The 17,088-nt window shown below is 36.6% G+C and overlaps 1 protein-coding gene across 6 annotated transcripts in view; it reads left to right on the forward strand.

Moving 5' to 3' along the window:
* ANO3 (anoctamin 3) overlaps positions 1-15,578 on the forward strand; it is a 133,890-nt gene extending 118,312 nt beyond the window's left edge. For all 6 annotated transcript variants that reach the window (XM_032690447.1, XM_032690442.1, XM_032690445.1 and 3 more), the window contains exons 16-27: positions 644-784; positions 1,125-1,289; positions 2,232-2,268; positions 4,096-4,207; positions 5,395-5,452; positions 6,892-6,989; positions 8,449-8,594; positions 8,703-8,855; positions 9,326-9,473; positions 9,691-9,771; positions 10,616-10,721; positions 11,492-15,578. In XM_032690447.1, coding sequence (XP_032546338.1) covers positions 644-784; positions 1,125-1,289; positions 2,232-2,268; positions 4,096-4,207; positions 5,395-5,452; positions 6,892-6,989; positions 8,449-8,594; positions 8,703-8,855; positions 9,326-9,473; positions 9,691-9,771; positions 10,616-10,721; positions 11,492-11,674 — 1,428 coding nt within the window. In that variant the 3' untranslated portion in view covers positions 11,675-15,578. The remainder of the gene's footprint in view (positions 1-643; positions 785-1,124; positions 1,290-2,231; positions 2,269-4,095; positions 4,208-5,394; positions 5,453-6,891; positions 6,990-8,448; positions 8,595-8,702; positions 8,856-9,325; positions 9,474-9,690; positions 9,772-10,615; positions 10,722-11,491) is intronic.
* Positions 15,579-17,088: the final 1,510 nt, after the last annotated feature.

Consider the following 17,088-nt stretch of genomic DNA (forward strand, 5'->3'; position numbering starts at 1 on the left):
TTTGAAAAACTGAGTGGAAATACTTTCCATACAGAGGACAGGAGCTACTACTGATGTCAGCACAGATGCCTTTCAGTTCTGTGGTTTCTTGTAGTAGAAATTCATGATCCTGACTAAAAATGGGATCAAGACAAGCAAAGGGACAGAAACTAGATTTTATATCCTTCTGAGAGGCATAGATTATCCTTTGAACATTCTGCTATCAGCATCAAGAGTAATAAAATGATTTTATTATTTCATAAATCGTTAGTTAACATAGCTGTAATTTAACTATATTAATGATTTAATTGCAGTTGATAGACTTTACTTGTTTTATAGCTTTCCATAGATGGGTATATACAAGCTGGTGGCTTTTAATAAATGGTTTCATATCAATTTCTGCAGATGATCTAGTGTCTAAGTCAGTAATGCCTTCTTTTTAATACCCTCACATAGTGGGGAAGGCTCTTATGGTCTCTGTTCTTTGCTGCTCTCTGGCACTATTTCCAAGGATTTTCAAAAGAACAAATTATTTGGTTATTTTAGTTGAAGCATTATAAAAAATAATTTATGTCAGTATAATTTTCTACTTTATAGCACATATGTGTCTGATTCTTGAGAGAAATAAGTAATACAACAAATGGAATCCATCCTGTCATTCCAGGAAGAGCTGCGTCCCCAGTTTGAAGCTAAATATTCCCAAGTGGAAAGAGTAAATCCCATTACCGGAAAACCTGAACCTTTTCAACCTTTCCCTGATAAGCTCAGTCGACTGATGGTGTCTGTCTCAGGAATATTCTTCATGGTGATGTTTAATAATATTAGAATTCTTTTACTGTAATTCATTTTACTCTGATGTAAATAGTAACTCCTCGTGAGTGCATTCATTAAGATTATGTAGGCAAAACTCATTGTCTCAGTCTTACTGCTTGTCTAGGGATTTCATTCTTTCAAAAGATGGAATGTAAAAGAACAGTAAAAATTTTTTTAACTCATCTAGTATTTTTGTTCTCTCAAATTTTGCTCTCCAAAACAAATGGGAATCCTTAAAACACTTGTTGATTTATTATTTCTGCGGAATATTATTTTAGATATCATATCTACCTTTTGGTCTAATATTTCTGCTTTTAAATACCCCCTTGCAGATCTCGCTGGTCCTCACTGCAGTGTTTGCAGTGGTGGTGTATCGACTGGTGGCCATGGAGCAGTTTGCTTCTTTCAAGTGGTATTTCATCAAGAAGTATTGGCAGTTTGCAACGTCTGGCACTGGAGTCTGTATCAATTTTATGATCATCATGTCACTCAATGTTGTAAGTCTTCTGCTCTTTTAAAGGAGGGATTAATTTAAAAGAGTAATTTTTACAAGCTTACTGAGTTTAGCATATATCACTTTTATATACATGTTTGTGCTTATGCATGGGGCAGTGTCTGAAGCTGGTATTTCAGGAGGTTGTAAATGCTTTTCTCTGATTCCTCTTTAATTTGTCAATGCACGTCTTTGCTTATGTCACCAAGTCACAGGGGTACAAACTCCCTGCTTTCTACATTTGCATTTTTGGGGGAATTTTTATTACCTTTTACAGTACATGTCTAAATGGAACTACATTATTTCTTTGTCTGAGAATTTATTTTTTAAGTTGTTTTTAATGGATGACTTTCAATTTTTCCCTTTCATTTAAAATGCAGCTGTGGTATCAGTGTTGCACATTCCTAGAATTACTTTGATATATGATGTTGGTGTAAGTTTTTTCTGTCCTATGACAGCAGGAGTTTAATCATTTGCCCTTGTAGCACTATGTACATGGATAGAAACTCTATTCTTCCAGCTGCAATATTATTTATCATCTTTCTGTTCCCATGCAAGCACAATCAGGTAAAAAGGAATAAGAACACGGCAAACAATGGTTTTTAAATCTCTTAAGGAGATTGTGCAGTCATTTCAGTTAGAAATCATTCTTCCAGTCAGAGTTGTGTTTTTGTTTCTGTTATTATATATGATCACTCTGAGTCATAAAAAGTACATTCAAGTGACCAAGCAAAGCTACCAAAAATAACTTGCTATTTATAGTAAATACTCAAGGAAATATTTTTCAGAGTTGGTAACTGCCAACACTTGGGCTGTGTCATTTAAAATAAAGACTGGGGATAGTCAATATATTGAGAAATAAGGAAGTTTTCAGTAGAAAGCTGATATCCTCAGCCAGTATGCACATTCATGCAAAGGAAAACTGCATCTCTTATTTCTGTTTTAGGTGTATGAGAAGGTTGCCTATCTCCTGACAGACTTAGGTATGTAGGTTTTCACTAATGATATGATTCTTGCTGGCTGTGGCACATACCTTTATAGTCCCATGAAGTAGGGTTTTGAAAACTTCATCTCTGCATGGCACGTTTCCGGCATTTCCCTAAGCAAGTGAGAAATATCAAAGAATGAAAAGGAATTTATTCTTCTACTTCTTTTAATGCTTCATATTACATATTCATGTACATATACATTGAAAAAGTGTCATCTTACTTTGGAGCGAAAGTCAAAACACATTCTTTCTTGGAATGCTGAAAGGTTTTTTCCATTTTCTCCAAATCCTTGTTTATGTTTTACTAATTTTTAATTTGAACTTTCATATGGAAAAAAAAAGGGTTAAGATAAAATTATGTTGTCCAAGATGAAAATGTTAAGAATTTTCAAGTGGCTCTAATTCTGTCACATTAAAATTTTATACTGAAGCCTCTAGTCATGATTCAGTTGCAGAGAAAAAGCTTTCTAGCTTATAGGAAACAAGAAAGCAAAGAGAGAATTTATGGTCTCCGACTGTTTCAATGTGTTACCGTTTGGTTTTTTTACATACTCACTTTTAGCCCATGTCAAAATATGCAAGTCATCTTGTCTTGGTTAAATACAAGCTGGCTGCTAAAATTCAACAGCTCCCTCTTCTGGTTAAAGTATTAAACAAGGTGCTCGAAACTTTATAGTGCTTCAGGTAACAGGCAGTTGAACAGGTTAGAAAGATTCAGAATGGATAGTCAACTTACTCAAAGTAGTAAAATATTTTAAAGTACTTTCTCAGATCAAACTTATTTCTATTCCTTTTAGAATATATTGTGTTATTACAGACCAGGGAATAGGAAAGAAAATAATTGTTTAAGTGCACAAGCTATTTTTTCCCAAAATATATGGAAGAATTACAAAAAAAAAAAAAAGGAATTTCTTGAATTAAATGTGATGGAGCATTAGATGTTCGATCTAGGTAATTCATTACTCTTTCTAAGGTGTTTTGTATCAGAGAAGGACACTTTAACTTCTGGGAACAAGTGTCCATATGTAAAGCTAATATCTTGTATGTTTGTGTCCAAATTTAGTCATCATTAGATCAGAGTAATTAAGTAGTACAAATTTTAATTGACAAATCCAGGCATTGTAGACTTAAGACTCATGTATGTGCTTTAATGTAGTTTAAGTGTAGTGTATTCCAAGTTTGATACATCCATCAAAGATGGATTTTGTAAAAATTAGTTTTGAATCACTATCACCAAGTTCTAATTCAGACATAAATAATGCTCTACAAACCTTAAGGAAAAAATATCCAAGGCAGTGCAGACCCACACACAACACTTATAGTCCTACAAGCATTTCTACATTTCTTTCCAAAAGAATCCAAAAAAGAACCTCCATCCTTTCTTTTGATTTTTGGTCTTTTGTCAGTGGTGGTTTGCATTGGGTTTTTTGTTTTGTTTTGGGGTTTTTTTTTGGTCTTTCTTTGGTTTTGGTTTTCGTTGTATTGTGTTTTTTTCTTTGAATCAAGGTACCTTTAAAGATTCACACTGAATTCAGATTTTTTTCATGGAAATGGAACAGATGTCTTCCCACAGAATTGTGATCTATTCTGTACTGATTCTATCCTGTACTGCATCTCCTGTTTCCACATAGAAATGGCACAGTCTGAGCTGGGGCAATGGTTTTGTGATCTGTAGACTGAACACTTTAAGGGGGAAAAAATAATGGGGCAACATGGCTTGAAACCATTGCTTGTTTTGTTAGTGTTGATTTCTGTGTGAACAGAGTTACACATAAATCAGTTTCATTTTTGTTTATATAATGTATATTGTGTCTTTCTGAAGAGCATCCTAGAACAGAATCTGAATGGGAAAACAGCTTTGCCTTGAAAATGTTCCTCTTCCAGTTTGTCAACTTGAACAGCTCTATCTTCTACATTGCCTTTTTTCTTGGCAGGTAAGTTACCTTTGCTCACTGCACTTACAGGAAAACTTGCCCAGAACTCAAAATCCTTATTAATTTTATGGGTTTGAAGAAAATACAGTGACAGTTTGAACTGTAAGATTTAGGTGCTAATTGGTTTCTGGGGATAATTAGTAACACTAAATTAATGTTTTTAATTGTGTGTGCGGGTTGGGCCCTTGAAATGTTTATCCATGAAACTAGAGAGTAAAAATTTTACTTTTTAAGTGGGTCTGCATACGTGACTTTCCTACAAAATGAGAAGTCAGAGCTCTTGAAAATGCAACCACTGCCTAAATGTGGGTCTGTACTTAGTCCTGTGCTAATAGGCTTTATTAATTATTTTCTTTTAGTTCCCCATGACTTACATTTCCCAGGATGCATTTCTACAAATAGTAAATATTGTCTGGCAAGAGTAGGAAGCAGAAATTCTGGCTCCAATTTTTGTGTGTATCTTTAGCTCAAAGCATGAGATACAGTACAGGTCTAACCTTCCTTCCTCTTCAGTTCAGTTTTGTTATGGCCACACTTACCATTCCTCCAGAACCTACAGAATATTTCAGAGTACCTTCTATAAAGTGTTACAGTAGAATTTCAGTTGAAGATTGATTGGAAGAAAACAACAACAAAACCAAACAAGCAGAAAAGCGAAAACCCTTTTTGTAAAATCTGTTAGTGATACCTGTTTGTTACATCCACTGGTGTATTTGCCATCCAGTATCTAAACTTCTTTGTGTCTTGCTCTCTCCTGTGTCTAGTAGGACCAGACATGGGTTTTTTTCTCTATCATTTATAAGTTTCACTGAGGTCATCAAGAATTTTGATTCAGTTTGTTATCAAATGTACACTTCACGGGGACAAGCAGATCCCTGTGCTGCAGTAAATTCCTATGTATTGCAATGGCTTATCGTTTTAGGAGTAGATTAGATCTGAATAGCTAACATCTAAAACCTCTGAAGCTAGTATTTTTGTTCAGGACATGATAAAAGCTTAGGGTCATTTGCAAAATGATGGTCCTTGTTTGCATTCTGAGACTTCCATATCCTACAGATACCAGATTTAAGCCCGTGTGATTTAATCTTTTGATATTTCCTGAGTTTATCCAGTGGATGTTGTGAAATAAGTACTGATAGAGGGTGTTCTTGGAATGTCCACTGAGAAACAGAAATCTTATTTTCCAGATTTGCAGGCCGCCCGGGAAAGTACAATAAGCTCTTTAACAGATGGAGACTGGAAGAGGTAAGCAATCCTGCTTTGTGTTCCTGTGATATTTCCATGAGTAAAAAGGAAATGGCTGAAGGACATGAATGCCCAGTTTGAAAGATTTATTATTCCGTCTGTGTGCAGCAAATAGTAAACTCTTATTTATAGCAAAGGGTAAGAAACAGGAGGTGTGTTTTTCCTTCTGTGTTCTCCACTGTGCTGAGTGACTCTGCCCAAGAGACACAGTTCTTTCTGCCTCTGTCTTTGGGAAAATTAAACAGGGATAGTCCCTTATCTCACAAGCACTACTAAGTCCTACAAGTTTGGAATCTCCTGAGTGTGTGGGATTTTTGAATGGAGGACATAAATATAAAACCATCAGCTTTTTTTATCAGCTTCTTAAATTTCTATCAACACAGAAAAGACACAGATCTGTTGGAGTGGGTCCAGACAAGGGACACAAAAGGAGTCAGAGAGCTGGAGCACCTCTGCTGTGAATTCAGGCTGAGAGAGTTGGGGTTGTTCAGCCTGGAGAAGGCTCCAAGGAGACATTATTGCTGCCTTTCAGTACTTATAGGGGCTTATAAGAAAGATGGGGACAAACTTTTAGTAGGGCCTGTTGAGACAGGACAAGGGTAATGGTTTTAAACTAAGAGAGGCTAGATTCAGACTAGGTATAAGGAAGAGATTTTTTTTTTTTAATGTGAGGATGGTGAAGCACTGGAACAGGTTACCTAGAGAGGCAGTGGATATCCTGTCCCTGGAAACACTTATAAGTCAGGTTGGATGGGGCTTTGAGCAACCTCATCTAGTTGAAAGTGGCCATGTTTATTGCAGGAGTTTAGACTAGATGATCTTAGGATGTCCTTTCCAACTCAAACTAATATATAATTCTATGATTTAAAAGAAGAAAGATACTGTTTTGAAAACTTAACCTGAGAATATGTTAGGATTGCAACTCACCAGCATGCTGAAGTTATCTCTTATCTCTGAAAAACAATTTTCTTCTATTGAACCTTGATATCCACAGAGTAAAGCATCATAACTTTGAAGTCCGTGGTCTGAAAAAATGGTTCTGTAATTACTAAACATTTTAATATGGCAGTCCATTTAGTTAAGATACCAGTACCAGAAATTCAGTCTCTCTTTGGACTTAGAATATTACCAATTGTTCCATTCTTTCAAAGTGAATAAGTATATATTGATCTAAGTGAAATGGTCTATATCATTTGTCATATATCTAGTACACATACCTTTAACTTAGGTAATATGGTCTAGTTCTCCAAGAAATAATAAGGTTGTTCAGCTGAAGTCTGGGTTAATATTTCTCTTATACATATTTTTTAATATTTCTGTAGATACAGATTAGTGTTTTTCACCAAATATATTTAATATTTTTCATTTACCTTCTGAACAAATAAAAATAAAAGAATTCTCTTAATTTTAGCTATTGATCTTTTTCCACTTCATTTCAGTGTCATCCTAGTGGCTGCTTGATAGATCTGTGCTTGCAAATGGGAGTTATTATGGTTTTAAAACAAATGTGGAACAACTTCATGGAACTAGGCTATCCGTAAGTTCAGATGTTAAAGTTAATTGTTTACAAATAGTGAATACATTTTAGGGTGAGTCAATGATAGGAAGAAGTATTTTTAGGTTTGGAGACTGTTTTCACTTTTTGCATCTCACATACTGTAATTTTATTCCCAAGGAAAGCATTAACTGCTGCTCTAAGACAAAGCTTCTCGGGGTATGGTAACTGTCTAAATTGTTTATTATAATTTCATTTTCCATGACACAAACAGAGCTGTTCAGCTTCTGAAGAGAGTAATGGGAGTCTTACAGTTCTTTTGAAGCTGGAAGAATATGTTTTCAGGAAAGATTGATCATCAAATATTAATTTAATTTAACTGAAGTCTCCACCGTGACAATATGTCAGAAAGGGTTATGCTCACAACATGCAATCATTCTGCAAATGAGGGGCAGTGTACTGTATGTTGCGAAATGTGGATTTTTGGAAAGGAGAAACCTACTTGAACTACCAGTCTTCCTGTCTTCTCAGCCTAGCAGGATCTTAGCTGTGTCTAGAATTTATTTTAGAATTATTATTATTTTAGAACATGCTTGCATTCTGTAATGGGAGGAAGTGTTTTGTTTTGACAGAACCGTTGTTTGCAACTTTGGCAACAGTTGCTCTTTCAGTAACAAGAGAGATCAAGAACCAAACACTAAATTAGCTTGAGAAAAAAATAGTAGCGGTTTATAAAAATACTTATAAGAAAGTTTTCCATCTTCAGTCTCTTTTCCTTAATATCTAGAAACAAAACAGTAGTCTTGAATTACCCCCTGTGTCAGTACTGGATAATATTTTTCATTTGTATAACACTTAAATTTGTGAGCTGTTATCTACTTAATATTTATAACTACTTTGTGAAAAGATATCTGCCCAGCTTTTTGAAAAATAGTCTTAAATATCTGTAGTTTCAGCGTTCAGCAACACATTTTTAAAACCCTTTTTCCTACTTCAAGAAAAAAGATATTCTGTAGGGCATGTAGATCTTTAGGTTTGTTCAAAAATAGATGTATTCTCCTATTCACTGTATTCTAGTAAGTTCTTACTGAGCTTCACTTAGTTTGTCTTTTACAGAACTGAAAATAAAATTATTTATTTTTTAATGCTCTTGCTATGCATAATTTTTTTTCTTTTTTTTTTTTTTTTAATTAAGTCATTCAGGTAAATGGTACAAAAAAAGAGTCTATGCAAGCATGTTCCATGTTCTGAAAAGCTTATTTGTACAATGCTGAACATGCTACATTAAAGATATAATTAAAATCATAATGCAGAATTTTGAGAACTTGTATTTGAGAACTTTGAATTATATCTTAGATGATATTGTAAATATTTCCAAAAAATATGGAAGTAAGCATTCAAGTGCTATTCAAAGTAGGCCTACTTACTTCAAAACAATACCAGAAAATATTTTGGATTACTGAGCAGATACAGTCAATAATACTCTCTTTATCTAATAAAGTTTGTTACAGAATTGGTGGTCACGACGCAAAATGAAGAGAAGAGGGCAATCAATGGAGAATAAAATTTCTCTACCTCAGTGGGAAAAAGATTGGAATCTGCAGCCTATGAATCTCCATGGTTTAATGGACGAATATTTAGAGATGGGTGAGCCAATTTAGGGGAGGGGTGGGTTTTCTTCAGAAAGAGGACCTGTGTTGCATGCTGAAAGATCTTTCGCGTTTCCGATTTCTAACCGTAGAAATGCCTGTCTAGTTTTACAGTTTGGCTTTACCACCATCTTTGTTGCTGCCTTCCCCTTGGCACCTCTCCTGGCACTGCTGAACAACATCATAGAAATCAGGTTGGATGCGTACAAGTTTGTCACGCAGTGGCGCAGACCCATGCCTGCAAGAGCAACAGATATAGGTGAGAGAACCTGGTGGCTGCCGCTGTCAGTACCATCTCTTTGTGTTTTCTTCTTTAAAACAGCTCAACTCCTGAAATATTTCACGTGTCAAGACGATGCTATAACCTGCAGATCTCAGTGACCACTCTCCTGTTAAGCAACAGAAAGAGGACTCATCAGATTTGTTTTTCATTGGCAATAAGGAATCGTAATAGTTTGAATATTGAAAACAGGCTAAACAGTATTTCAGGCTTCTGATTTGTGGAACTCTAGGTTTAAAATCAAATGAATTTAGAAATTAAATATAAGGACTAAATACACTTTTGGTTTAAAACGGAATCTTGACTCGTTTTTCTGACTCATAATTCTTTCCCAGTAAGAAAGGAAAACTGTATGTCTAATAATGACTTTATTATCATAATATGACTTTATATGACTTAATATGGTCATAGAAACCTGACAAGGTTGTTTTCGTTTCTCTTGTTTCTAGGTATCTGGTATGGAATTCTGGAAGGAATTGGAGTTCTGGCTGTCATCACCAATGCCTTTGTTATTGCCATTACTTCTGATTACATTCCACGTTTTGTCTATGCATACAAATATGGTCCCTGTACAGATCAAGGGTACAGACAAGAAAAGTAATTAAGATATTCTTTATATATACATATATATTTCAGTGGAAGCACACTTTTGCTGCTGTATTTCTGTGATAATGTACTTAACTTGTAACAGATATATTTCTTAAATAAAATAGTGTGCTCACAGTGTGTGATAGCAGAATATGCTTACATACAGGATCTATGCTGTATAACCACTTTATGAAGAAGGTCCTGACCCTTTGGCTTTTCCTTTCAGATGCTTAAAAGGATATGTCAACAGCAGTTTATCGGTATTTGATTTGAGTGAACTTGGGATGGGATACTCAGGATACTGTCGGTATGTCTCCCTTCTTGTAATGCTGGAATGGACATTAAAGCAGACAATAAATTTAAAGTTTAAATCGCTGGTATAATAGTTCCCTTTTTTCCCTGTAAAAAGCATTGGAGTTCATGTTTGTTCAACATGAAGTTTCAGGTGCAAACAGTGTGTGGTAGGACACACTACTAACACATTGAAAACCTGTGTTCTGAGTTTTTCCAGGACTCTTGCAAAACATTATCTTTCGTGCCTCTATGAATTATTTAATTTCAAAGTTTCACCACCTGCCAAGAAGGGTAAAAGTTCTCATTTCGGTTTTGTTAAGCGTTCTGAAGTCTATTCATTAAAATACACAATTAAAGTTTTTGTGGCTGTAACCCAGGTTGAGATTGCAAACAGTTATGCAAAATGAATACAAGAAATTCAGCATAAAAATGAAATATGATGTTGCATGCATGAACTCCTGGTTTCAGATTTAGTTTTGCAGTGAGCATTAGTTTAAATTAGAATCGTGTTACATTTATGCCAGCTTTGTCTGGAGAACCATAGGTGCTTATAAGCAAAGACAAGAACAAATTGAGAGTCAACACATTTGAACTTAACACTTCAGCTTTGTAACAATAAAAGAAATTGTTTGCTCTGGATTTTTGGAAGCAAAAAGTACCATCTCATAAACAACAGTATTTAATACCCTGTATTGTGGACTGTTCTCCTTTTCTGTTTCATTCCTCTTGAAGTCTGCTTTTCTCTCCTTCTTCAGTTTCTCTCCTTTTAGACAGATCTGGGATGAACTAGAGATCACTTGACCACGTTCAGGTTTTTCAGCACAGGCTAATTTATTTGGTTTCTCTTTGCTTTGCAGGTATAGAGACTACAGAGCCCCACCATGGAGTTCAACTCCATATGAATTCACTTTGCAGTTTTGGCATGTCCTGGCAGCACGGCTGGCCTTCATCATAGTATTTGAGGTTAGTTGTGGATAGGAACAATTCCTTTCTTCCTCTCTAAAGTCTGAGTTTATTCTTTACAGTAGTTCTATAAGTAAATTGCCATTTTCACCACTTGCTTGTTCATTATGGTCAAGAGAGAGGACAAAAAAATTGTCTTCCCCAAAGGGTTGTCTATCAGCTGCTTCAAACAGAATTGACAGAGCATGCACTTATTTTAGCGTCCCTCTAAAATCATATTTCCTTAACAGTCGTCTTATATGTCATGTTGGTTCCCAACCAAATCTTTTACATTTTATTGAAAAAGAAGAAATGCAAGTTTTGAGTACATTAGACTCAGTTATTACAAGATAAAATATGTGTTAGGAAAATGATACATGATTCTAACCTAATGTAAAAGTAGAAATATGTTTGAAGAATGTATTGCATGCTATTCAGGAATCTGGTTCCTGTTTCCATTATAAGCTCTTAACAAAGACTGCTTGTACTTAATGCTTGCATTTGTTAATCAGACTAGCATATCCTGTAGTCACACCTTCATTTAAGTCACTAACTGTACCCTTAATTTTACTTTTCAGAAGACTTCAGCGTTTCCCCATTTGTGTTAGACCAGTCATTTATTCCCATATCAGTGTGTGTTTTTATTAAAAAAAACAAAGCAGTTGCCGTTCAGTCATGAATTGAACCTCAGGTCCAGTTTTACTACAGACTCTTTGGGCTCTAAAAATGTGGACCTATAAATGAATAATTATCCATTTTTTTAAGCAATTATTTTTTGTTCTTCTTTCCAGCACCTTGTTTTTGGAATAAAGTCCTTCATTGCCTACCTGATTCCAGACATGCCCAAAGACTTGTGCGACAGAATGAGGAGAGAGAAATACTTAGTCCAGGAAATGATGTATGAGGCTGAACTGGAACATTTGCAAAGAGAAAGGAAAAAGAACGGGAAACAGTATCACCATGAATGGCCTTAGTCACTACTGTGCTGCAACAAAAACACTGTTTGAAATGGAAGAGTGCAGTTACAAAATGAAGTCAGAGTCGGGCATCGGCGTGTGAGATCCTCTCGTGGTGTATATATGTTCTTGCTGGGCAGTGCAGTTGCAGACTTCGGTGGGCACTGGCAAACAGATGTTTCCAGTGATGGCAATGAAAAGCCTTACCTGTAATTGGTCTGTGGTGAGCTCTCGAGGAGAATTGGCACTCAGGAACGTGCAGTCAGCGTAAAAGCTTGGACACTGGTTTGAAAAAAGGCCAGGAATGTTCATGCTGTTCGTGAAGGTACAGCATGAACCTTCAGCATAATGAAATTGTGAATTACCAGCGCAATGAAAACAAAAAAATTACCTGTGAACTTAAAGAGTAAGGGCATGACTAAAACCAACTTATATGATATCCACTACTTCTACAGCTTCTGATTGCTCAGTTCCATCTGTAATGCCTCTAAAGAAAAGAGCAATTGTTGCCTTTGTGGCCATAACTTGATCTTTCAGGCTTACTGTTTTGTCAGGTTTGTCCTAGTCTCTTGCTGAGATTGTGGATGTGGTCCTACCCTAAAAAAAGGGGTCTGTGGCTGCTTAATATATATACTATGCAGTTTAAGATTTGCACATCAGTGTCATTAATTTATCCTTCTAGTTGAAAACCAAAAATTCCAAATTCAAAAAGAAAACAGCAGCACTAGCAGAATGCATCACGTTACCCACGTTGCAGCTCTCTTTGAAAATGACACAGCTGTTGAGTTGTCTTTCCACCTGTGTGTGTGGAAAGGCCACCTCCACATGCTTCCAGGATGAAAGAACTGTCATTTTCCTGCTCTGATGTAGCATGCAGGTGTCTGTGTTACTGTTCCTTTTGGCCTTTCTGGGCAATGATTCCATGACTTCGCAAAATGCTAACTTGAAATATTCCCATGCTGTGCAAATGACTTAGTCTTCAAAATACAATTAACTTTTTTATAGTATGCAAGCTTCTGCACATATATATCAGATGTACAGTATAACATCGTGACTTGCTTGTTCAGGGAAGGAGAAACAGTTTCTAACAATGCTCTTCTTACTGTAATAGTAAATGTTCCAGTAACATGCACTTCTTTTATTGGCCTAAATATGTCAAAACATGGGAGATAGATACAGGCAAATATATATACAGATTGTACATAAATGCATACACATACAGTGGTTACTTTTATTATTATTATTATTATTATTATTATTATTATTATTATTATTATTATTATTACTACTATGCCTTCTTACAGTTTGGGGGGGCTTTTTGGATAAAATCACTATAAAAAGTAGATGTTCATGTAAGAATCAAATTTCAGTTTTTATGTGCAAACAGCATACTGCAGTGTTGTTTGTGGTTATAGTCAAATTTTGGTGATGAAATTGTCTATTACTAACATTTCATAATAGGGGAAAAGCACTTAAACAGTTTAAACAAGTTTGCAGGGATGCCTTGCAGAGAAGGGTATGGAGACCCAGAGTTACAATCTTGTATTTCTCTTGTACAATTTTAAATAATGTTTCTCTGTATTGGATGAGAAAATTTTAAAAAAACAAAGGGTCACAAAGCACAGTAACTATAAAGGCTGCAAATTTTAACATTATTTTTAGGGATAAAGCTGCAGCAAAATCACTGCTGACAGATATGAAAAGACCTGAATTTTTACTATTTACAATACCCTATTGAACTAAAAAGTGTGATTCCAATATTCACTTGCATCTATTAGCACAATAATTTTATTTTATTCTAATAGAATTAATTTCAAGAGTCAAGACCCATCAGAGTGGGTAAATAGAATCTGTTGTATCCAGAGGACCTAGCATCAGACTTTTAAGTTCTTTAATTGTTTCACCATATTAATGAGATTTCTTGGTTAATTCCTGCTCTCTGTGACCAGACAAGGCAACTATAGGAGTACCTACAGTATTGCATAACAGGAGGAAAGAAATTTGAAGATCTGGTCCAATCAGATATATTACTTACTCATTCTGTGATAAAGGGCTCAGTTTCCCATGTTTTGGAAAGGCTGTTTTGTTTATTCATATTCTGGGTTATGTGTTAAATTCCTCAGGAGTCATTATCAGAAAAAAATGAGTGCACTCTCCTCGGTGCTTACAGAATCACAGCATTTGATTTGATGGATTGTCTCTCTGTTTCATTCTGTGGATTATCAAGCACAGTTTGACAGCGTTAACCCTGTGTCAGAGTTTTTGTTTCTGTGCCACAGTGATCGTACTTCAGTTCTTCAGAAGGTCACAGATGAGCTCTTTTTAATGTTTTCTCTAAAAACAAAATGCCTTGGCTGGCCCAAGGGATAAAGATAAAGGGTAAAATCAGGCAAAAATCAGAAATATTGATTATTTTGTACTTTCCTGTTTCTGCTGTGGATATCGGCACCTGTCAATACATACTTAGGCAAATTCCAATTGGACTTAAAAAAACACGTAAAAAAGAAAATCTTTTTGTATTTGAGATTTAAATATATATGCTATTAATTATTTTCAACACTGGTATATAGGAATCTACTAAAGGCAAGTATGTAGATCTGACATGGTGCATTTTATGCACTGGAAAAGCACAAGAAGCTTGGAGAAACACTCTGTGTGTCCTTTACTTTTGGAGGATGTCAGCAATGTGTAAAAGTCTCGCCACTATCTAGCCATTTGCTTAAGCTGAGAAACCTTTTTGCTAGACTTCATTTAGTATACTGTTTTCATTGACTGCACGTTATTTTCCTAAAGTATAAGGCACACACTGTCCTCAGGAATAATGTATTTTTTGAATGGTGAATGATCTTTTCATATTCTAAATATTGTCTTTTCAAACAAATGACTGGTATGACTAGACTGCATGTAGGCTGCATTTGTGAAATCTGACAAAGCTTTAGAACCTCAATTTGTGCAAAAATGCTTTAGATTGTTGCAGATCTAATCTGTGACAACTTTGCTCTATGCATGCGCCCTTGGAGAGACTGCATGAGCAACTAGATATTTTTATGTATAAAGGGTTAGTCAAAATGTCTTAATTATTCCTAACCAAATTCCGCGTCTTCGTTCAGACAAAAGAAATTTCCATTTCAGAAATGGCAAAAAGTCCAGATACATGATACACATCTCATTTCTTATGACTTTTTATTCTAAATTTGCGCCTAATATGTGAGATCTGAATTTTGGTGAATAAAAAAAAAGGAAAATAAGAATTCCGTTTCATTAGCCATCCTAATCATAGCTCAAAAGTTTGTCTCTGTGTAGAGGGAGGTAGTAAGGGCTCAGCATTCACAACTGAGTGCTAAAAGGGTTGCCTGAATGTTGAGCCCAGGCTCACACAGCACAGTGATTGAGCATCCTGATGGAGTACTAGTGTTTGGAAACAAGGTAAAACTCATCAAAGCCTTCAGCAAAGCCTTTGAAACTGTCTGCTGCGGCACTCTCCTGGAGAAGCTGGCAGCCCATGGCTTGAACAGGTGCACTCTTTGCTGAGTTAAAAAGTGGCTGGATGGCCGTGCCCAGGGAGTGGTGTTGCATCCAGTTGGTGGCTGGTCACTGGTGGGGCTCCCCGAGGCTCAGTGTTGGGGCCAGTCCTGTTTAATACCTTTATCAGTGATCTGGACAAAGGGATCAAGTGCACTTCCAGACAACACTAAGTTGGGTGGGACTATTGATGTACTGGAGGGTAGGAAGGCTCTGCAGAGAGATCTGGACAGACTGGATCTATGGGCCAAGGCCAATTGTGTGAGGTTCAACACAGCAAAGTGCCAAGTCCAGCACTTGGGTCACAGCAACCCCCTGCAGTGCTACAGGCTGGGGACAGAGTGGCTGGAAAAGGACCTGGGGGTGCTGGTCAGCAGCAGCTGAACATGAGCCAGCAGTGTGCCCATGTGGCCAGGAAGGAATCCTAGCCTTTATGAGGGATAGTGCGGCCAGCAGGACCAGGGAGGTGATTCTTCCACTGTACTCAGCGCTGGTGAAGCCATCCCTGGAGTGCTGTGTCCAGTTCTGGGCCCCTCAGTTCAGGAAGGACATTGAGGTGCTGGAGCAGGTCCAGAGAAGAGCAGTGAGGCTGGTGAAGGGTTTAGAGATTAAGTCATATGAGGAGCAGCTGAGGGAGCTGGGGCTGTTTAGTGTGGAGAAGAGAAGGCTCAGGATAGACCTTATCACTCTACAACTCCCTGAAAGGAGGTTGTAGGAAAATGAGGTTCGGCCTCTTCTCTCAGTTAACTAGTGACAGAAGAGATGACATAGCCTCAAGCTGCACCAGGGGAGGTTCAGGTCGGGACATCAGGAAGAATTTTTTCACTGAAAGCATTGGAATGGGCTGCCCAGGGAGGTGGTTAAGTCCCCATCTCTGGAAGTGTTCAAGAAACAACGGGACATGGCACTTCGCGCTGTGGTTTAGTTGTGGTGGTGATGGTCGGTCAAAGATTAGACTTGATGATCTTGGAGGTCTTTTCCAACCCTGATGATTCTGTGATTCAATGGTTATTTCTGTTATCTTTCTTTCCTACCCCTTTTTGCTAAAGGATTTATAGAGAAAATTTAGGTGAACATTGAAGTTAATATTGATGATGACAAGGCTAAAGTTTCAGTGGTGGTGATGGAGGTTAAGGGGGGTTTTATTAGATGTTTCTTAGAAAGTCCATGTGTTTCTTGCTACAAAATACACATCAGCTGTAACTATGTCCTTTCCCAACAACAGCTTGTCATAAAATGGGTTCTGAGAAACAGTTTGGCTCAATTGTGTCCTGCGGAAAGCTCAAAAGGAAAATATCTACAGAGACTGGTGAAAATAGGTTAATAGGCAAATACCTTAAGGCAAAAATTTATAAATTTCCAGAAGTTTCCTTCATAGAAAGCTCTGCAGAAGGAAAAGTATCTTGGGAAACACAGTTTTAGGGTGATGTTAATGTGGGGAAAGGAAGAATTTTTATGATACTTTATTCTTAATGTGCCATTAAGATGATCAGTCTGATGATGTACACAGTGCACAAATGCTGTTTCCTTGCTGCATCTTCTTCCACTGCAGACTCCGACTGGGAGTGTTGCCAGAGAGAATTTCTGGAGCCATGGGATCCAGTGGAGTTACCTACAAAGCCCTACATGGCACTGTGGGACTTTGTAATCTTTTGCATTATGTCACAGTTCATTAAGAGACAAATTAGCACATGCATATTTCAAAGCATCATCTCATTTTGGTTAATTGAAAACCATCCATGTCCATAAATTGAATGGGCAATGGCCATATCAATAAAACTCACTTTATAGAAACAGCTATCTATGAATGCAATAAAGGTAATGGAAAATAAAATAAAAATCACATTTTCTATTAAGAAAAGGGACAGAAATAAAAACAGTGGTATCAGCAGTCACTTACAACACAGTAG

The sequence above is a fragment of the Chiroxiphia lanceolata genome, chromosome 6 (assembly GCF_009829145.1).
Source record: "Chiroxiphia lanceolata isolate bChiLan1 chromosome 6, bChiLan1.pri, whole genome shotgun sequence".
Lineage (NCBI taxonomy): Eukaryota > Metazoa > Chordata > Aves > Passeriformes > Pipridae > Chiroxiphia > Chiroxiphia lanceolata.